This window comes from Lithobates pipiens, unplaced genomic scaffold (assembly GCF_037356315.1).
Source record: "Lithobates pipiens isolate NorthernLeopardFrog02 unplaced genomic scaffold, aLitPip1_a1.2 Scaffold_22, whole genome shotgun sequence".
NCBI classification, from domain to species: domain Eukaryota; kingdom Metazoa; phylum Chordata; class Amphibia; order Anura; family Ranidae; genus Lithobates; species Lithobates pipiens.
Genome location: NW_027507784.1, coordinates 324,233,724 through 324,252,805, shown reverse-complemented (window position 1 = coordinate 324,252,805; position 19,082 = coordinate 324,233,724). Strand labels below are relative to the sequence as shown.

At 43.0% G+C, this 19,082-nt stretch overlaps 1 protein-coding gene across 1 annotated transcript in view; it reads right to left on the bottom strand.

Moving 5' to 3' along the window:
* Positions 1–19,082, bottom strand: part of WDR90 (WD repeat domain 90) — a 66,731-nt gene that overhangs the window by 10,261 nt on the left and 37,388 nt on the right. Inside the window, 13 exon segments of the mRNA XM_077449538.1 lie at positions 604–715; positions 801–969; positions 2,221–2,411; positions 3,034–3,193; positions 3,339–3,460; positions 4,277–4,379; positions 4,500–4,576; positions 6,460–6,642; positions 9,048–9,176; positions 9,284–9,360; positions 11,175–11,308; positions 16,083–16,211; positions 17,364–17,525. Of these exon segments, the coding sequence (XP_077305664.1) occupies positions 604–715; positions 801–969; positions 2,221–2,411; positions 3,034–3,193; positions 3,339–3,460; positions 4,277–4,379; positions 4,500–4,576; positions 6,460–6,642; positions 9,048–9,176; positions 9,284–9,360; positions 11,175–11,308; positions 16,083–16,211; positions 17,364–17,525 (1,748 nt within the window).

Sequence of the window (19,082 nt, the reverse complement as noted above, 5' to 3'; positions counted from 1 at the left end):
CCTTCACATTACTCCCCCTGCCACTGTAGTGTCCTATACCCCCCTTCCCACTGCAGTATAACCTGCCTCCACAAAGTGCCCTCTGCCCCTTGAAAGTAGTGTCCTCTGCCTCATCCATCCCCCAAAGCAGTGTCCTCTGTATTTCTCATCACCATCACCCACCCCCCCCACACTGTAGAGTCCTCTGTCCTCCTTCCTACCTGCCAGCATATGTACAGCACGGCGGAGATCCGGAGACAGCATAGTGCTGGATGGAAGGCAAAAGCGAGAGCTGCCGGAGTTCAGAACAAGCTGGTAATTGGTTGCTAGGCGGTCCTAATAACCAATCACTGTTGAAGCTCCCGCCCTCCATCTAGCACTATTCTGCATCCTACTCTACAAATATTATGAGAGGGGCAGAGGATAGGGGAGGCAGAGCCAGTTCACGATCCACCTGTCGGCTTCCCGCGCTTTTACTGGCAACTTTTTAAGTTTGTAACAGGGTCTCTGTAAGGTTAAGTACATCTGCAGTCATCAGGGCTCTCCGTTTAAGTTGAATATGGGCTTCTCTCGCTAATTAGAGCTAGAGATATATAGATATAGATATAGATATATCTTACGTACCTGGCTTCAGATCCCTTTTCTCTCAGCTCTTGAACCACAGCCACTGCCCAGAGTCTGAGCCGGCGACTGTTACTGCCGGTCACCAGCCTGTTTCCCCTGCACAACAGGACACCTAGTGGAAAAACAACGCATTACACAGAGCAGCACAAAATGGAACTCATCCGCCAGCATAGGGGTGCTGAATTGCTGACACCTACCAATCTCTCCCTGGTCCGCTTCCCAAGTCATGAAGCAGCGGTGACTCTGAGCATCCCACACACATACCTGCCCTGTGCTGCAGCCGGTATACAGCAGGGAGGTCAGGTTATAGGCCATGGAGGTCAACTCTGCCGTGCCAACCTCATCTGGCACCGGAGCTCTGTAAACCTGAGGAAACACAGGGAACTAGTCAATACACTTGTATACCACAAAAAAAAAAAAAGAAGAAGAAGAACTGCACCTAAAAAGGGCGTGGAGTTTTTGTACTATTGTTTTCAATGACAGTACAGACGTGAGCATTTTGGTGGATCAGATTAAAAAAAAAATTCTACACACCAAAGTTAGGGCACATGGGGACAATTGAGAACATGTATAAAGCATTTTATGACTTCTAACACATGCAGTTGCACGCACCTCATAATTAACTGGTTCTCTATGCAATGCAAGCAGACAGCTGTACCAGAAAAGAGAGGAGCCTGTACAACTGTACAGAACTGAAGGAAAAGCTGGATTGAGCTTTAAGATAGATTTTTAGATAACAAAAATGTTTGTCAAAATAGTATCTTCAGAGAGCCAATAGCTCTTTAGGTTCACACCATGTTAAAGTGTTACCAAACCCACAACAGTAAATCAGTCTGTATATGCTGTAAAGCATGCTTGTTATACTCACTGAGGAACCTAAGGGGTAAATTCTCCACACTGTGTAAAAACGCTGTTTGATCCTGTCTTCGCTTCTTCCACAGTCCCCAATCCATCTCCTACCAGTACGGAGCCTCGGAGGCACTCTACACATGCAGTTTGGTGTGTATTGCTAGAGAGATTCCCCCCCCCCCCATTTCTCTTGGGAAAGTGCACGTGATAGGCACAGGGCCAATCAGCACTGTCCAGACAGAGGGTCAGAGGTCCTGCATCCTCACAGGATACTCAAAGCAGAATGAAAACTCCATCTGCAAGAAGTCACAAGATTGCTATATACTGCTGATGAGAAAGGGTATTTAGCAGTTTATAATTTATGTTCTGTGTACTGTGGGGCAGTGGTTCTCAACCCTGTCCTCAAGTACGCCCAACAGGCCATGTTTTGGGAATTTCTTAGATAAAATAGCTGTCCAAAATACCAAGCCATTGGCTGATTTAAAGCACCTGTGCAAGATAAAAAGGAAAACCTGCAAACGTGGCCTGTTGGGGGTACTTGAGGACAGGGTTGAGAACAACTGCTGTGGGGGACCAGATATAGTGAATGCAGGTTTCTTGGTTTAACAACATTTAAACCTTTAAAAGACCTGCCTAAATACCAGAAACCACATGCCCCCTTATCAATTACCTACCAAACGGAGAGCTGTTTAATAAAATAAAGGCTAAATATTTAAAAGCGGTACATAAGGATAGCCAGGGTTGATTTGTAGTACTAAAGTCACTCACCTTCATCTGAGTGGACATTCCCTGTTCCTCTATCTGCCAGAAACTCACAGCTCCGGTGCCCACACAGGAAAAGCTGTTAGCATGTGCTGGATTAAAGAATATGGCATGCACAGGCTGGCATATCCGACTGCTGGCCAACAGCTCATAGGTCCTGGTGCTCCACAAAGCAAGCTTCCCATCTCTAAAATCACCTGATGGACAACAGAAGAGAAGCATGGCTCAGTAATGCTATGTTCACATGTTTGATTCCATAAAGAGCATTAATAATCCTTAAAAAAAAAAAAAAAAAAAAAAAAAAAAGAAAAGGGCACAGGTAAATAACGTGGGTAGTAACAAGGAAATTGTGTTGATGCAGTCATGCACACCAGGTAGCTGGGATGTGGTATACAACTATGAGGTCAAGCAGTTGGCTGATTCTATTTTGCATATGGCTACAGTAAGGTTATATTGGGTTAAAATGCACTGTAAGTAGCAACACTGATGAGTAGCAAAACAGTTGAACCTGTCACACCCAACTCCTTTCCAAGCTAACCTGCTTGTATACATCGCTCCTACACCCCCCCCCCCCCCGCCCATTGAAATGAAATGAATGGGCAGCGCTTCAGAAGCGCCACAACGCGTCTTTTTGGCCGCTAGCAGGGAGCTTTTAACCCCGATAGTGGCCATAAAAAAAACCCGCTAGCGGCCAAAAAGCACCGCTAAAACTAGTGGCGCTTTATCGCTAATGGACCTCCGCCCCAGTCTGAACGTACCCCTAGTAAACTAACCCTGTGTGTTTTACTACTGCCGACAATGTAAAGAAAGGGTACTGACCAACAGTGATAAGCAGTCTGTCATCTCGGGAGAAGTTCATAGCCTGAACTTCTGTGCTATGGCACTGCAGAATTTTAGTACACAAGCCATCCTGTGTGTTCCAGATTCTTATCTGACACAGAGAAGAGCCATCTCCAGAGCCAGAGGAAGAGGCCAGGACCTAAAGATAGATGGAAAAAAGGACAGCGTGTTACAAAAAAATTATTTGATGGAAAAACTAAGGAGATAAAACATAGAAGCGAAGACTACCCAAGTGTAGCAGTAAAACTGAACAAATATGAAGGAAGTCTTGACAATACACTCACCAGAGCATCATGAGTTAGTGCCAAAGTAGAGATCTCCTCTGGATGTCCCAACCAATGGCGCTGTGATCCTGAATGAAGATCCTCCACCACCACTATGCAGCCGCATGTGTATGCAAAAACGCCTAAAAAGACCAAGAGAAGGCAAAAAGAAGGTTCACATACAGTGGAGAGGGTATGAATTTAAAGCCCAGCTGAGCTGAGCCTTCAGGGTAAAATCAGCCAAATACCTTTCAGGCACATCGAAACAAAAAATAGAAAATCCTGATCCCTGGCAGCAGCTGCATAATTGAACCATGGCTGTCTGTTGGGAAGCAGTGGTCTCTCTGTAAAGTTCTTACACAACAACCCCTTCTAAGTCAGACCTATACCTCTGCAATTAGCAAGGAGGATAAGCTTTGCCAATTTCAGAGATACGACTCAGGAGAGGGCGTATTGGACCTCTAGAGCAGTGATTCTCAACCAGGGTTACTCCAGAGGTTGCTAGGGGTTCCTTCAGCATTGGGCAATTTCTGCCTCTCAGATAAGTTCCCACCGCAACCATTGATCTTTTTAGCCATCTGTAAGGAGGTAATTCTTCCCAATGACCGCAAGTGTAAGGACCATTCTTCCCACTGACCATCAGATTAATGTAGCATGAGTTGAAAAATTCTAATTTTTAGAAGGGGTTCCCCGAGACCAGAGACCCATTTCAAGGGTTCCTCTGTGTTGAAAAAGTTGAGAAAGGCTGTTCTAGAGGCTTCCACACAGACAGCAAGAGTTAGGCAGGGCTGACAATACTGCTTGGGATTTCAGAGCAGCAAGGTCGGTGTTGTCAGCGCACCAGAGGAAGTTTTTTAAAAAGGTGTGAAAATAAATGCAAAAGGGGCTCTGGCAGCGAAAAGGCTTAAAGGACAGACCAATTTAAAAAAGACAAAAAACGTGAAAACATTAAGATGTACCTGTATCAGGGCTCCAAGCTATGTTCCCTCTACCATTGCCATTATATCCAATGACAGCTTTGAGGGCCAACATCTCCTGGCCCGCTAGAGGATGGCTCAATCCCTGAACAAAACACATATTTGTCACTTGAGAGCCACATAGACATTTATCTTTATATCACATTATTGAACTTTTCTCTTTTAGAAGTAGACAGACTAAAAACTTCAGACTGGAGCTTTATACCTTGGCCAGGCTTGAGGTCTTGTATCGAGGAATGAAATGTGAGTAGGTATCGGGACGTGGTAGCTTCTGCCTTACATCTGTCAAAAAAAAAAAAAAAAAAAAACACTTGTCAACTGAAATGTCTTTCTGCAATTGTTTTGGATGTCCCTTTTGTAAAAATAGCAAATTATTGTAATTAATTATAAATAAATTTGTGTGTTCATTACCGGCATGTGTGAATAAGGCCTAAAGAGTACCTATGCTTTGTCCATGCAAAGCTCGTCAGTCCACGCTGCTGCTTATGCTTCCCTTCCCTTCACCATCAGCCCCTCGGCTCTCTCTGCCATGGCGGAATAGAGAAGACAGGAATCCCTCTTGGTGACTTGGACTTGGACTCTCTCCCCACCTTCACATTAAAAAGAAGGGAAGTGACCACTCAGAAGTAACCGTTACATTACTTTGCAACCTGGGTGACCAGAGCCAAGTTTGAATGAAAGCGAGGAAAGCCTAAGCAGCTGATGGAACCAGCATTAAAAAGGTACCCATTACTCTACCCTGTATGGGCAAAACCCAGGTGCACTTTATGAAGTGTTTTCTACTACAACCACAGACCCTTGAAACTCCCCTTTGGGATCTCTTCACTATAAGTCCCATATATTTTCTCTTCCCAAATCCTGATGAAGGTGGTCTTTCTGAACCCCTAAAATTCATTGGATTTTTAGTGTAGTGGTTGTAAACCCAAAACACCATTCTTTTGCACAGTTTAGTAGATCGATTAAAAAGGTATCCTCTCCCTGTGTATTCTTGCTCTGATCTCTCTCCCTGAGGTGTCTCTCTCTCTCTCATGACTCGCTCTCCAATATGGATCGCTCTCTCTCTCACGTGGCTCGCGCTCTCGTGTGTGTCTCTCTCTCCCATGTGACTGTGGCGCACTCTCTCTCTCATGGCGCTCTCCTGATGAGTCTCTCCCACTCTCTCTCTCTCATGTGGCTCTCTCCCCCTCTCTTTCTGATACATCTCTCTTTCTCTGATGTGTGTTGCTCTCACTCTGATGGATGGCCCCCCTCGCTGATGTGCCTTGATCTCATGTCTCAATGCCTCTCTCTCTGTATGCCCCGCTGACTCAGTGAGCTTTGTACCTGGATCTACTGAGGAGAGGAGAGAGGAAAGAATGCAACCTCGGCTGGGACCTCACAGTCACAGCAAGGTACAGAGTAGCAGGATGCACACCCCCTAATACAGGTTTAGGCATGCGTCTCATTACAGAGGCCATCACAGAAAAAAGGGGCGTGGTCCCATAATTTTTTTCATGGCGTCTGGATGTTTGTTTTTTTTAACTCAGGAGAGTGCGGGGGATTACAGATCACAGGCTGTTCTTCTATCCAACATAGTATGCACACTGCTCCGTCAAGTAATGAGCTACTCACCATCGTCAATATGTAGATAAAGCGAAAAGGATGGCCGCACACCACAACGGAATCAAAGCGTTTAAAATCCTGTCCCTGTGGCAGACAAAAAAGACAGGAACACTGTTGACGCGTTTCACGCAGACAATTTATGCTTACTTATAGCCATGATTATGAGTAATCACAAAATTGTCTGTGTGAAACGCCCAACAATGTTCCCATCTTTGTCTGGCACAGTGAAAAAGGATTTTATTCGGTTGTGGCGTGTGGCCATCGCTTTCCCTTTATCTCTGTCCTTCTACCTGCCATACTACGCACAAATGATTTGTGTCCTTGCTATTTATAAGATTGTGTGTTCTGTTTGTATTTGACTTTCCAGGTTTACAGCCACTATAAAACTGCACTTCACAAACACGTGTAACCTCCAAGCTATAAAACGTTTGAAATTTTATTCTAAACCCCAGGCTGGATGCTGTTGAACCGAACAGTTAGAAGTTATATCTAGCTGTACAGTTCAAAGAGATACTGTAGAAGATTATTAAAACCTAGAAAAAGAAATGGGCAGTCTCCTTAACCTTCTGCATTGCTTCCAGCAGTTCTGGCCAGCTTGGAGCGGTTGGGATGGCTCTCTATGATGATCAGCGAAGATTGCCCACCGCTCTCCTTCGGATCCTGGATCTCAACCTCTTCTACGTTTGATTGTTCATGCAGTACTTTGCCGAGCTCCACATCCCCATCATCTGATTCTGAGAGGAGGCCTAAAAGAAGACATACAAAATGATGAAACTGTAATGAGGGGTCCGGGCCTTTTCTCTGACAGAGAATAAAGAGAACCTGACAATTATATTAATTCAGGGAAGGCTGAACTGTCATTAGATCGGGCCCCATGGTGTCCATGCAAGGACATTCTTCCTATTTTTCTTACCTTGCTAATCCTTCCACAAGTTTTCTCCACTCTACCCCTGCACTGCACGATTAAATTTGCCAATGTGGAGACAATACCCAGTCGCTTAAAAAGCAGGGGTCTCAGACTGAGACCCCTGCTTAAAAGGCATGTATAATGGTTTTGTATAGATTTTACTTTGTTTACTATGGTCAAGACTAAAGAGATAACATTTTGTAAAAAGAGATCGTTTTAGTGTTTATAAAATATTACATAATAATCAGTATGTATTTTTTTATTTATGTTTTTTTAGAAGTCCACTGCAAAACAAAAAAAAAAAAAAAAAAAACAAAAACAAAAAAAAGGCTTGTGATCAATAGCACAATCTGCAAATTACACACACACACACACACACACACACACACACACACACACAATCACTGGTTCATTCCCTATCAGATTACTAATTTCAAGGTTTGGTTCAGACTCAAGATAGACATCTTCTGTAAAAATGAAAGTGGTTGTAAACCCTTCCATATGCCCAGTGAAGTGATTGGCTTCAGGTGATACACAGAGATGAAACAAAATCATCCTACACATGTTGTACCCATTTATCTGCAGTCATCCCTTCTCCACGTCTGTTTAAAGTCCAAAATTTATAAAGCTTGTTTGAACGGTCAGAAGAAAAAAAAAGGGAGTGGAGAGCTGAAATGACACTGTAAGGAGAGCACTGAGCTGATTGGAGGGCACACAGGAACAGAGCTGGGGCTGTCAATCACAGGCTGTGTGCTGGAGCTCCCTCTATTAGTGCCCTTTATTAAGACAAGTACACACTGAAGAACAGGGGTAGGCAACCTTAAATAGGTGGCGATCTATCAGAACAACATGGGAAAAATCAAAGATCATCGAGCACAGTGTCGCCTCCTCACACCAGATTTAAACCTCTAATTGCTGCACTACCGTGTCCAATCGCTTGCATTGCAATCATGGGTTTAAATCAGTCAAAACACACTTAGATTGCTTTTCAGGAGGAGCAGGAATGCCTGCTGCATTTGTGAACAAGTTCTTAGATGCATTCTGCAGCGGCACCCTTAGTGCCGCTGCAGTTCATTCACATGTAAATTTGGGGTTATAAAACTCTGCGGTTGAGTTCACTGCCCCCAATCCCTACCCCCTTTAGCTGCTGGGCCAGCAGCCAAAAGGTGTACACATGCTGTAGCAGGAATTAAACCCTCTGTTGCCTTTGGTGGGTGCTACCGCCTACCAATCGCAACCTATTCAAGTAAATGGGCCCCCCCCAACTTCATGCTTCTGTGGAGTGCAAAAGGGATAAAGCAGGTGGTGAGAAAGCAAAACAACACTGCCTGCTTTAACCCCTTGTTTGCTGTACTGCACAAGGTTGCAGGCACTTGCTGCACCCCAAACTGCAAATGTCAATGAACCCCTACTGTTCTGAGCACAGTGGATTTGCAAATTTCCAGGGTTAGCTGTGCTTTACCATAGACTTCTATTATATCCTGCAGATGTGGTGCACTTTCCGAATTCAGGAATTTTGGTGCGCTTTCAGAAAGTGCCACAAACCTGCAGGATAGAATAGAAGTCTATGGCTAATTTCAGCAAACTCGCAAAAGCTGCAGGTACACTGCCCTGCAACCGTGGTATGGGTATGTATTGCCTCACACTGACCTGAAGATCTCTTCTTTCCTGCTGCTGCCACCACTCTGGAGACCGCTAGCCAAGATAAGAGGTGGAGTGCAGTTGGTATCGCTCTGCATGGGACAGGAGCCGGCACTACAGAGGGATTGGCCTATGCGGCTCTGGCTCCCTACTGCTCCAACTTTACAAGTAGTCCCTCTGCATTGCACTCGGTTTGATGCTCTGGGATGGTGGGTCAGAAAGCCCAGACCACGATCTACAGGTTGCTTTGTTAATATTTAATGTCTGAGGTTTACAACCACTTTAAAAAAATGTTTGCAAAGCTAGGAATCCTAAACGGGTTATTGCTTTTCATGTACAGTTTGTAGCGGGGAGAAGGTGGCCTTCCTAGAAAGGCTGAGAAACTGTAAAAAGCAGACTTATCAAAGCCACCCATAGTAGATGAATTGAAGAGCAAAAGGTTGGACCCTGAACCAAGATTTGGCCATATATTTCTATTGATCAAAGTACTCAATTTCTGGCAAGTCAAATTTCACAACTTTTATCATACTGGTTAATCAAGATGATAAGAAATTCAAAAAAAGGGACAGGTCCTCTTTGAAAGGGGATTTTAGGTCTCCTGACCTGCATTCTCCACTCGTTGCACTGGGCTGATGTCCAGACGAGGCGGCGAGGAAATACAGGGCCGAGGTGCCCTATCACGTGGCATCCCACTGGAAATGTATGTGGAATCTCTTCTCTGGTCTGTCAAATCTGGAATGCCACAAAGAGGTTTATATTCTTATCAGTAAAAAAACAACAAAAAAAATAAAATAAAAAAAAACCTGACTATAAAAGGTCTTAATCTATGGTCCACTAACCAGAGCTGGAATGGAGAGTCCTAGGTAGATTGCTAGCTGGGCGTGACTGATGGAGAGAAGGCAGACATGGAGCAGAGCTGAGGATAAGAAGACATATTATGGCGTTATCCATATAGTTATGTAGGGGAGTGAAACTTCTAAAAACTTAGAGCAAAAAAAAAAAAAAACACCACACATACACAATTTTTGAGTTTGAGAAAAGGTAGACCTATAAAGGGCCTGAATAACAAGAGGATCATCTGAGATCACAAGGGAAGAAGTAATACAGAGAAACAGTAGGAGTCAGACGTCCCCTCGTTAATACGCCCTGTGTGTTTGAACTTGATTACAATAAGTATCACTCATTGCAATTTAAGTAAAAATCATTAGACAAGTTTAACCACTTCCCGACCAGCGCACGACGATGTACGTCGACAGAATGGCACGGGCAGGCATATTGGCGTACATGTACGTCCAATATTCGTTGCCGCCATGCCATCGGGAGCGCGCCGCCGGCGGCGCGCTCCCGCGCTGGTCGGGACCCCCGTGAGTCCGGTCGCGGGACCCGCGGACTCGATCGCCGCGGGCATCCCCGCGATCGTCTCACGGAGCGGCCGAATGGAGGAAATGCTGTATAAACAACATTTTTCCATTCTGCCTAGCAACTAGTGACGCTGATCTCTGCTCCATGTGATTGGAGCAGAGATCAGTGTACACTAAATGAAAGCCCAACCCCCCCACAGTTAGTAACACACCCCTAGGAACACTTAACCCCTACACTGCCACCCACTGGTTAACCCTTTCACTGCCAGTGTCATTTACACAGGAATCACTGCATTTATATAGCAGTGATTACTGTATAAATGACAATGGTGTCAAAAATGTCCGATGGGTCCCCCACAATGTCGCAGTCACAATAAAAATCGCAGATCGCCGCCATTACTAGTAAAAAAAAAAAATAATAAAAAATTATTAATAAAAATGCTATAAAACTATCCCTATTTTGTAAACGCTATAACTTTTGCGCAAACCAATCAATAATCACTTATTGCGATTTTTTTACCAAAAATATGTAGAAGAATACGTATCGGCCTAAACTGAGGGAAAAAAATTTTTTTTTATATATTTTTGGGGGATATTTATTATTACAAAAAGTAAAAAATAATGCGTTTTTTTCAAAATTATCGCTCTATTTTTGTTTATAGCGCAAAAAATAAAAACCGCAGGGGTGATCAAATACCACCAAAAGAAAGCTCTATTTGTGGGAAAAAAAGGACGTTAATTTTGTTTGGGAGCCACGTCGCACGACCGCGCAATTGTCAGTTAAAGCGACGCAGTGCCGAATCGCAAAAAGTGGTCTGGTCTTTGACCAGCAAATTGGTCCGGTCTGAAAGTGGTTAAAGATCAAAATAACTTTTTGTTTAAAACAAGCTCAATACAGTCCAGTTGTATAAAAGCAAAAGAGCTGAACAGGTCTTAACAGATCTTCTTCAATAGGGAGCCACAGCCTAAGTAGAAAAGCTGTCAGCAAGCTGTAGAGAAGGATTCTTGGCCTCCATGGAAACAGTGGCCTCTCTGCAGAGTTCCAACATTTCCTCTGTTGAATCAGAGCTTTAGCGTTGCAATTTTTAAAGCTCATGCTCCCTGCCGATTGAAGAGCCCCAGTTCCAACTCAGCAAAAAAAAAAAAAAAAAGTCAGACCTTCGCAGAGCGATTCTTCCACATAGAGGAGTTCTTCCCTGCAGCATGCATACTGGAGGACAGGCTTTTCTACTCAGGCTGTGTCTGCTTTGTAAAGAAAACAAGCTGTACACAGCTCTGGCTTAGATGTGCCTAGAATGTATTTAGCCAAAAGTCACTGAACACTCAGATAAAAATTAAAACAATTAAAAAGATAAAATTGAAAACATACCAAAGATCTGGGGCGTCAGGATCTGGAGCCGCCTCGAAATCCCAGATAAATATAGCATCTCCGGCAGAGATGACCGTCTGCTGGTCAGGAGAGAAGTCCACCTGTTGTACTGGCTCCGAGTGACCGATAAACACCTGAAAGGAAATTGCATACAATCCAATGAATGTAGTGATACAAAGCCTGAAATACAAAAATAAAATGATATTTAAAGCCCCACTGAAGTCTCACATCATTTTACCTCTTCATAGTCCTGTATGAGGTTTGCTTAGAAAAGCCTTTAAATATTATTATTTTTTTTTTAAATCTCAGTGACAATGCCGTTTCCTGAACTCACACTGCAGAGCTCTGTGCTGGCAGAGCCGAGTAGCTGCCACACCCCTTTAAGCACGACAAAAATCTGTATTGCAGAGAGAAGGGCAGGGGGTGTGTCTTACCAGGCCTGTTAATGAGTGCTGAGAGCACGGGATCTAAAGCTGGCTATACATACATAGATAGATGCCTTTGGTTCAGTCTGCGGGCTCCTGATATCCATTCATCCCATGGGGATACTGGGATAAAGTGCAGCCAGACCCCCCCCCCCATCTTGGGGTCAGAGTAGCTAGTAAGCAGCTTGAAAGTTGGGTGTGCACTCTGGTGTGAAGATTTTTGCTATTAACACTAAAATATGGATTTTTGTTGATGAAAAGTATAAAATTAACTTTTTTTCGGATGGACTTTACTGAATTTATAAAAGGTTCCCCCCCCCCCCCCAAACACATTCTTATTAAGGCTTGATTCACACCTATGCATTTTTTTGTGCTTTTTGCACTACAGTCCATTTAACATGGTTTTCAATGGAAAACGTTACAGTTTCTGAGAAAATATATATATTTTTTATCACACACACACACACACGTGTGCATACATATATTTTACATGATCGATACTGAAAAATGTGTTGCGCTAATATTTTTTTCTGACATGGATGGATGGATGCAGTCATTGTCCACCCAACAAGAATTGGTTTTACAATTGGCGTTTGTCAAGCCAGTTGGTACCGACAGGGGAATCCATGGCTTGAGTTTAGCCAGCATAAAATCCAAACAGTATATGGCAGCCTTAAAGTGATATTAAAGATTTTTCTGTTTTTTTCCTCTCTCTTAAACAAACATGTAATACCCTACCTGTCCTGTCCAGTAGTTTTGCACAGAGCAGACATTATCCTCCTCTTCTGGGGTCCCCCTCCGATGCTCCTAGCTCAGTGATGGTGAACCTTGGCACCCCAGATGATGTTCTGGAACTACATTTCCCATGACGCTCATGCACTCTGCAGTGTAGTTGAGCGTCATGGGAAATGTAGTTCCAAAACATCTGGGGTGCCAAAGTTCGCCATCACTGTCCTAGCTCCTCCTGCCTTTGAGTACCCCCCTCCCCAGCAAGCTGCTTTCTAGGGCAGGGGGATCTCAAACTGGCAGCCCTCAAGCTGTTGCATAACTACAAGCCCCATGAGGCATTGCAAGGCTGACAGTTACAAGCATGACTCCCACAGGCAGAGGCATGATGGGACTTGTAGTTCTGCAACAGCTGGAGGGCCGCCAGTTTGAGACCCCTGTTCTAGGGGGGTTACTTGTGCAGGCTCAATCCCAAGCCACATTAAGTACTTCTATTGCCAGACACAGTGGTCACTGCATTTGATTGACAGCAGCAGGGGCCAATGGCTCCCGAAGCTCTCACTGAGCCCAATAAGGAGGGAGAGGGTGCAGTGCCGAGATTGGGTTTAGGCAAGTCCCTTTGTTTTTTTAAAAGATATAAAACATTGACACAGTAATTCTTAGGAAAGTATTTAGGTGGGGGAGCTGCACCTAAGAGTTTTTTTGTTTACCTTAATGCAGAGAATGCATTAAGGTAAAGAAACTTTAGCCTTTACGACCACTTAAAAACTCTAGTTCAGTCATATACAGGCTATAAAATGGAGGCTGGTAGTACAATGTCTATCAGAGCGCTTATCTATTGCTGTGGGCGCAGTTGCACATTAACAAAATCTTTATAGCAGTATGTGCATATAAACGGACCACATAAAATACCCGTGTTTTTCTAGAAAATCAACTACAGTCTGTAAAAAAAAAAAAAAAAGAAATTATAAACCTCGTGCCTCTCGCTGTCATACAAATTTGGGGGAACTGTGACCAGTTGTATAAAATAATAGCTGGGCTGGGGGAAAAAAAAAAAAAAACACACACACACACACCGATTTGAATCTTGGTTATTTTTTTTAAAGTCGAAGATTTTTTTTTTCATTTCCTCGAAAATCACCCAGCTCTAAGCTGGGCTGCTATATACCAGAGAAAAACAGACTGTATCCAGTTTGGAAGCGCTGGCTCTGAACACATCCATATGCAACATTAAGCCTAGGTTCACACTTGTGCGATGCTGGAACATCCATGAGATCCGATTTCAGTGGGGGGGGGGGGGGGGGGGTTTGGGAGTCCCTGCACCTTTAGAATAGGGCAGGGTCCATGTTATAGGAGGTGGAGACGACACACCAACGTCTTTGGGATTGCTGAGTGAGCCGCTTTTAAAATAAATCTCTGGATATGGGACATGTTTTTCTCTCTCCCATCGTCTTGATTGGCAAATATACATTTTTTGTGCAATTAAATAACAGGAAGATAAATTAAATGATTATGAAAATGTAAAATAATTCCTTTTTTTCCTGAAAATAATAAAATGACCCCTTGAAGAAGACCACAATTAGAAGGGTCGAAACGCGTAGGAGTTCTATGTGGAGGATCATTCTTTTAGTAAAATCGCATTTTATTGCCAAATTTCATATAAAATGTATATTCATCTTGATCGGTGGTTTTGTCATTTTCATGTGAATGCCAGAGCACTATTTTTTTTTTTTTTTTATAACTCTTATGTAACTGTCAAATTGCTTTTTAATATAATAAAATATTTTAATTAAAATCTTTGAACAATCTTTTGGCTGCTAAAAAACCCCATGAGGGAACCTCTCTATTTAATTTCACATCCCTGCACCTTTTTTGTGTGAATTCAATGCGAGTTCAGCCATACAACTGTATGGCTGAAGTCGCATGTAATCGGCCCCGCAGTGCGGATGCAAATCACATGCGATGTCTGTGTTCGCACAAATGTGAACCTAGGCTCACACTCAATACAAAAGCTTCATGAGATATTTTCATTACCGTGCATTTTTTAATGCTTTAAATTTTGTTTTCAATTTATTAGAAGCATTCACATCAGATGAATTTCAGTGCAAGATTATACTGCACAACTTTTTTTCAGCTTTGCAGACAGTAAAAATCAATTCATAAAGAATATGGAACAGGTTTTTGTTTTCTAAAGCGACACGGTCACCTGCCAATTCATGGAAGAATGACATTACCTCCAGATAGCCACCGCCCTGCCCACCTCTCCCTCAAGATATATATATATACTCACCGATCGATGTTCCCTCGCTGCCTTACTGCTGCAGGAGCCAACTGTAAGGCGTCGTGTCAAATACTGTACCCCCATCGGATAGTGTCCGCTGTGTACTGCGCATGCGCAGTACACATGACAAGCAGATTCCGAAAATATCCAAAGATGAACGGCGCCTATGTCGTGAGTCCAGGTTCAAGTCCCACCATCCAGATGGGACAGAGTTAGAACAAAAATAAAAAAAGAAGAGCAGAGCAAAGCGAGGCCACGCCCGAAGCGTGGCGAGCAAAGCGAGGCCGCGAGGGGCCATCCACTTGGATAGTGGGGCTTGCATCTCCACTCACGGCGCAGGCGCCATTCATCTTCGGAGATTTTCTGAATCTCCTTGTGCTCCGTACTGTGCAAGCGCTGCGCCTGCCCAGTACACAGTGGACACCATTCGATAGGCGGACATTTTTGGACAGAACACTGGCCATAGATAGATTTGAACAGTGTATGGGCAGGCTGAATGCACCAAGTTGATTGATTGATCAGCTTGGATACAACCAGTCTGACAGATTTTACTTGAGATTATCTCTAGCAGATTATAGCCACTAGCAGTGATCACGGTCTTCCCCTCGCAGGTAGAAGACAATGACTCGGCAGAAGGGATTCCCGCATCAACACCGTCTATGTGGATGGGGGAAATCAAGTGAATTTCTTTCCTGCAACCAGTGGTTGCAGGGTAAAAATTTGCACCCCGTATGACCTGCTTAAGTAAGCTCCGCTATTAGATAGTGTCAGAGCTTACCTGGGTAGATGATCTCAGAGTTCTTCCCCACAGGACAGTGTTTGGGTCGAACGATTGGCTGCACTGTCACACTTAGCGGGGTCACCTGCATCCCACATACCTGTAAGCTCTTAGAACAACAGGAGGAGGGCGCAAACAGATGACAAAAGGCAGCAAGGAAGCATAGATAAGCAAGTTTAGTTTGCTGGGGGTAGGTTATTAGGAGACCCTGAATGGGCAAAAAGCCCATAGATTCAGGGAGACAATAACGGTTTTGCAGTGGTGCCAATTGAGGAGGAGAGCAGGAAAAGAAGTCTTTTGATACAGTATAAAAATAACACATCATGATGCAAGGCTTTTGACAACTAAATGTGCTCCTCGTGCAAAATATTATTATTATTATTTTTTTTTTTTTAAACACACCCCTGATGTGAAAATGACGAAATAAAATGAGCAAGCACAAGTTAAATAAAAAGAGTTTGTTGCTGCAACACTGGGACGGATCTGGACTTGTATTGGATTTTGTCCTGCCTAGTTAACAGCTCTGTGCCTATCTGCTGGAGTGGAAATGGAAAGATGAAGATGAAGATGAAGATGAAGCAAAAAATAAAATAAAAAAAGTTCTAGAGAGAAACAGCAATTGATTAACTAATACATGCATAACAAAAACTGTAAAAGGCAATACAGTAAATCAATACCAATATAAATGTGGATGTTACCTGTGGGCGGGAGGTTCCAGGCGACCCATGGTCCCACACTTTGATGATTCTATCTCCTGCTGTCAGCAAGTACTTGTCATTCTCACTCAGTGCCAGTGTGGAGCAGTATTGCTTGTGCGCTTGTGAAACCTGAACAAAGTAAAATTTATTCATGGTTACAAGACTGAAAAATTTTACAGCAATTTTCTGGTTATACCAAATAAACTGTAAAAAGAAGGACCTGTATTTTTTTTTTTGCATTAAAAAAAATAACACACACACACACACACACACACACACACACACACACACACACACACACACACACACACACACAAGCAGAAGGGGAATGGGCTAGTCACCAGGATTGCCAGTAGTCAAACTGTAGCTGAAAGTTTCCCCCATTTCTCTCCAGCAATATTGGTAGAGTAGCAGGGCTTTGCTTCCTCATTTCAAGGCTCCCCTGATGACTACTGGGAGATTAGAAGGAGGGTGGAGCAAGCACAGATCCACTGAATAAATTAAGCAAAAGCAAGGAGATCCTTGCACTGCAGGTACTCAGGTAAAGCTTCCACACCAGAAAGGAGAACAGTGAGCAGCACAGTGGTGACATCACCAAATCTGCTTAGATCTCTTACTAAAAGTTAACAGAACACAAGTGCCTAAGCAAAGTCACATGTCTGGAAGTTCACTGCTATTTTTTAGATGACAAGACAAAAATGTAGATTTTTCAGGGTTCTGCCAGGGCAAAATTTTAAATTTCTAGAGGCTCCCTATGAGACAGCAGATCTTGATCGTTTAAGGTAAAATCCACTTTAAATCTAATCTTAAAAAGGTAGCTATAAAAATACACCAATTCAGTTACGTATCAATTTCAAAATATGTGTATTTAATAAAACACCAGAATGCTCACTATCCAAATGCTCCTCACTGCCCCGTTTGCCTACCCGAGTCTAATGCCTATGTAAGCTCCAACACTGACCACCTCACCTCGTCCACACGACGGGCCTGGTGATTGGCCACTAAAGGCACCAAGTACAGTGCCCTGAAAGAAAAGGAAAAAAATAAAAATAAAAAATATCACATGCTCTCCCATACCCCAAGTATTCTGCATTTCCAAGAGCCCTGACAGGCAAATAGCACAGTGAGGAGCCCAGAGCAAAGGAAAGTATCAGTGGTAGGAAGAGTTTTTTTTTTTTTAAGACACTTTTTATGTAGAAAAGCAAAATGTGTACCTGTTAGCATGCAAGTTAATTTAGACTTAGCAGTTTTTGTTTCTGAATGATTGTCTAACATTCTCACCTCCTTTATGAAACGGCCAGTCTTGGAGTCCAGCCACAGAATCTTGTCCCCAGAGGTGGACACAAGCAAGTTATATGGACGTTGAGAAGTGAAGGCCAGGCTCATTGCACAATCTAGTTTTGTACTGTCCAGATCCAGTATACTCACATCTACACGCAGGAGCTGTAAAGTACAGGTATGAGAAATAAAGGGGAGAGAGAGACAATTTACCAACAACAATCACTTTAAAATGCCAATGTGTGTTCTATAATTCCATCTTATCATTTTTATTCTTCTTTTGCAACCGGTTTTCTTAAAAAAGGAGAACTCTGGGCAAAATAATAATAATTTTATATATATATATATATATATATATATATATATAATATATATATATATATATTCTATCTATCTATATCACACACATTACTGCTATTGGGAGCTTTCTGACAATAATACAGATAGATATTAGGGTTGCACTGATATCACAGCACTCGCCTATCCCGATTACCAATACTTTTTTTTTTAAAGTCATGCAACAGTGGACTGTCAGTAGTTTATGTTTATTTTTATTCTTTTACAAAGCTTTTTTTTTTTGGGATGGGGAGTGGCAGTGTCAGTGGTCTTTTTATTTTATTTTTTAATTTTAAATATTTATAAAAAAAAAAAAATTGTCGTTTTTTTTTTAAATTTTTTTTTTTTTTTTTTTTATCAACACTGTTGGCAGGTAGCTTTGGTGAGATATCAGGGGTCTAAACAGACTCCTGACATCTCCCCTTTGATACAGGGAAGGGGACTGAGGACACATATTCCCCAAGTCCCTTTCTCTGCAGCCTCAGCTGCACTGAAGATGAATGGACAGAGACAGCAGCTCCTGTTCATTCATAAACTAAGACATCGTAAACACAGTTTACGATGCTTAGTTATGAATGGACAGTCAGTAATCACTGTGCATTCAGAAATGAAGGGGCCAGTAAAATGACATTTACCGGCTCCTTCCTCCGCTCTCGATCCTGACAGATCTGGGACAGAGAAGCACATAGGGGGACAGTCAGGGGTGATCAGTGCGGCGTTGAAGTTACAAGCATCGATCTCCCTGTATCGATTTCAATAAAGCAGCTGAAAGCCACTTCTCCTCCTCACCCTCCTGCGGCTTTCAGCTGCTTTATTGAAATCTATATAGGGATTTGACGCTTGTAACTCCCCCCCACCACTGCATCGCTCACCCCAGACTGCCCAGGTACCAGGTATCGGGTCAAGCATCGGAGCATTTGCGCAAGTACTCGTGAAATTGCTCGGTATCGGCACCGATACTAGCATCGGTACAACCCTAATAGGTATAAAAAGAAAAAAATTTTAGTAGCGTAGGGGAGGGCGAGAAGCCTTGTCGGATTTTTATTTCTGTCCATGTCCTTGTCGCAGATTTGGTCTCGCTTCTGTTTGGTGAACCTTTCTGTCCTTCCCCAGCCAATCCAAAACTAGAAAAAATGTTTTTGTATTGACATACACTTTGTAATCTGAGCTTATTGAAGTATTTGTAAAATCCTCATTACAAAAAAGTAGGAAACAGAACAGTTCATGGGGGGGGGGGGTGACAGTGGCGCTGCGTGATTTCACTGCAGAATGAACAGTGTTGCCATCCTCTTACAGGAAGTAGGAAAATAGCAGATCCAACGGTAATAAAACAGTTACAAGGGGAGCTTAGAAAACCAAGCAAGGGTAACACTATTCTTTAGTGTA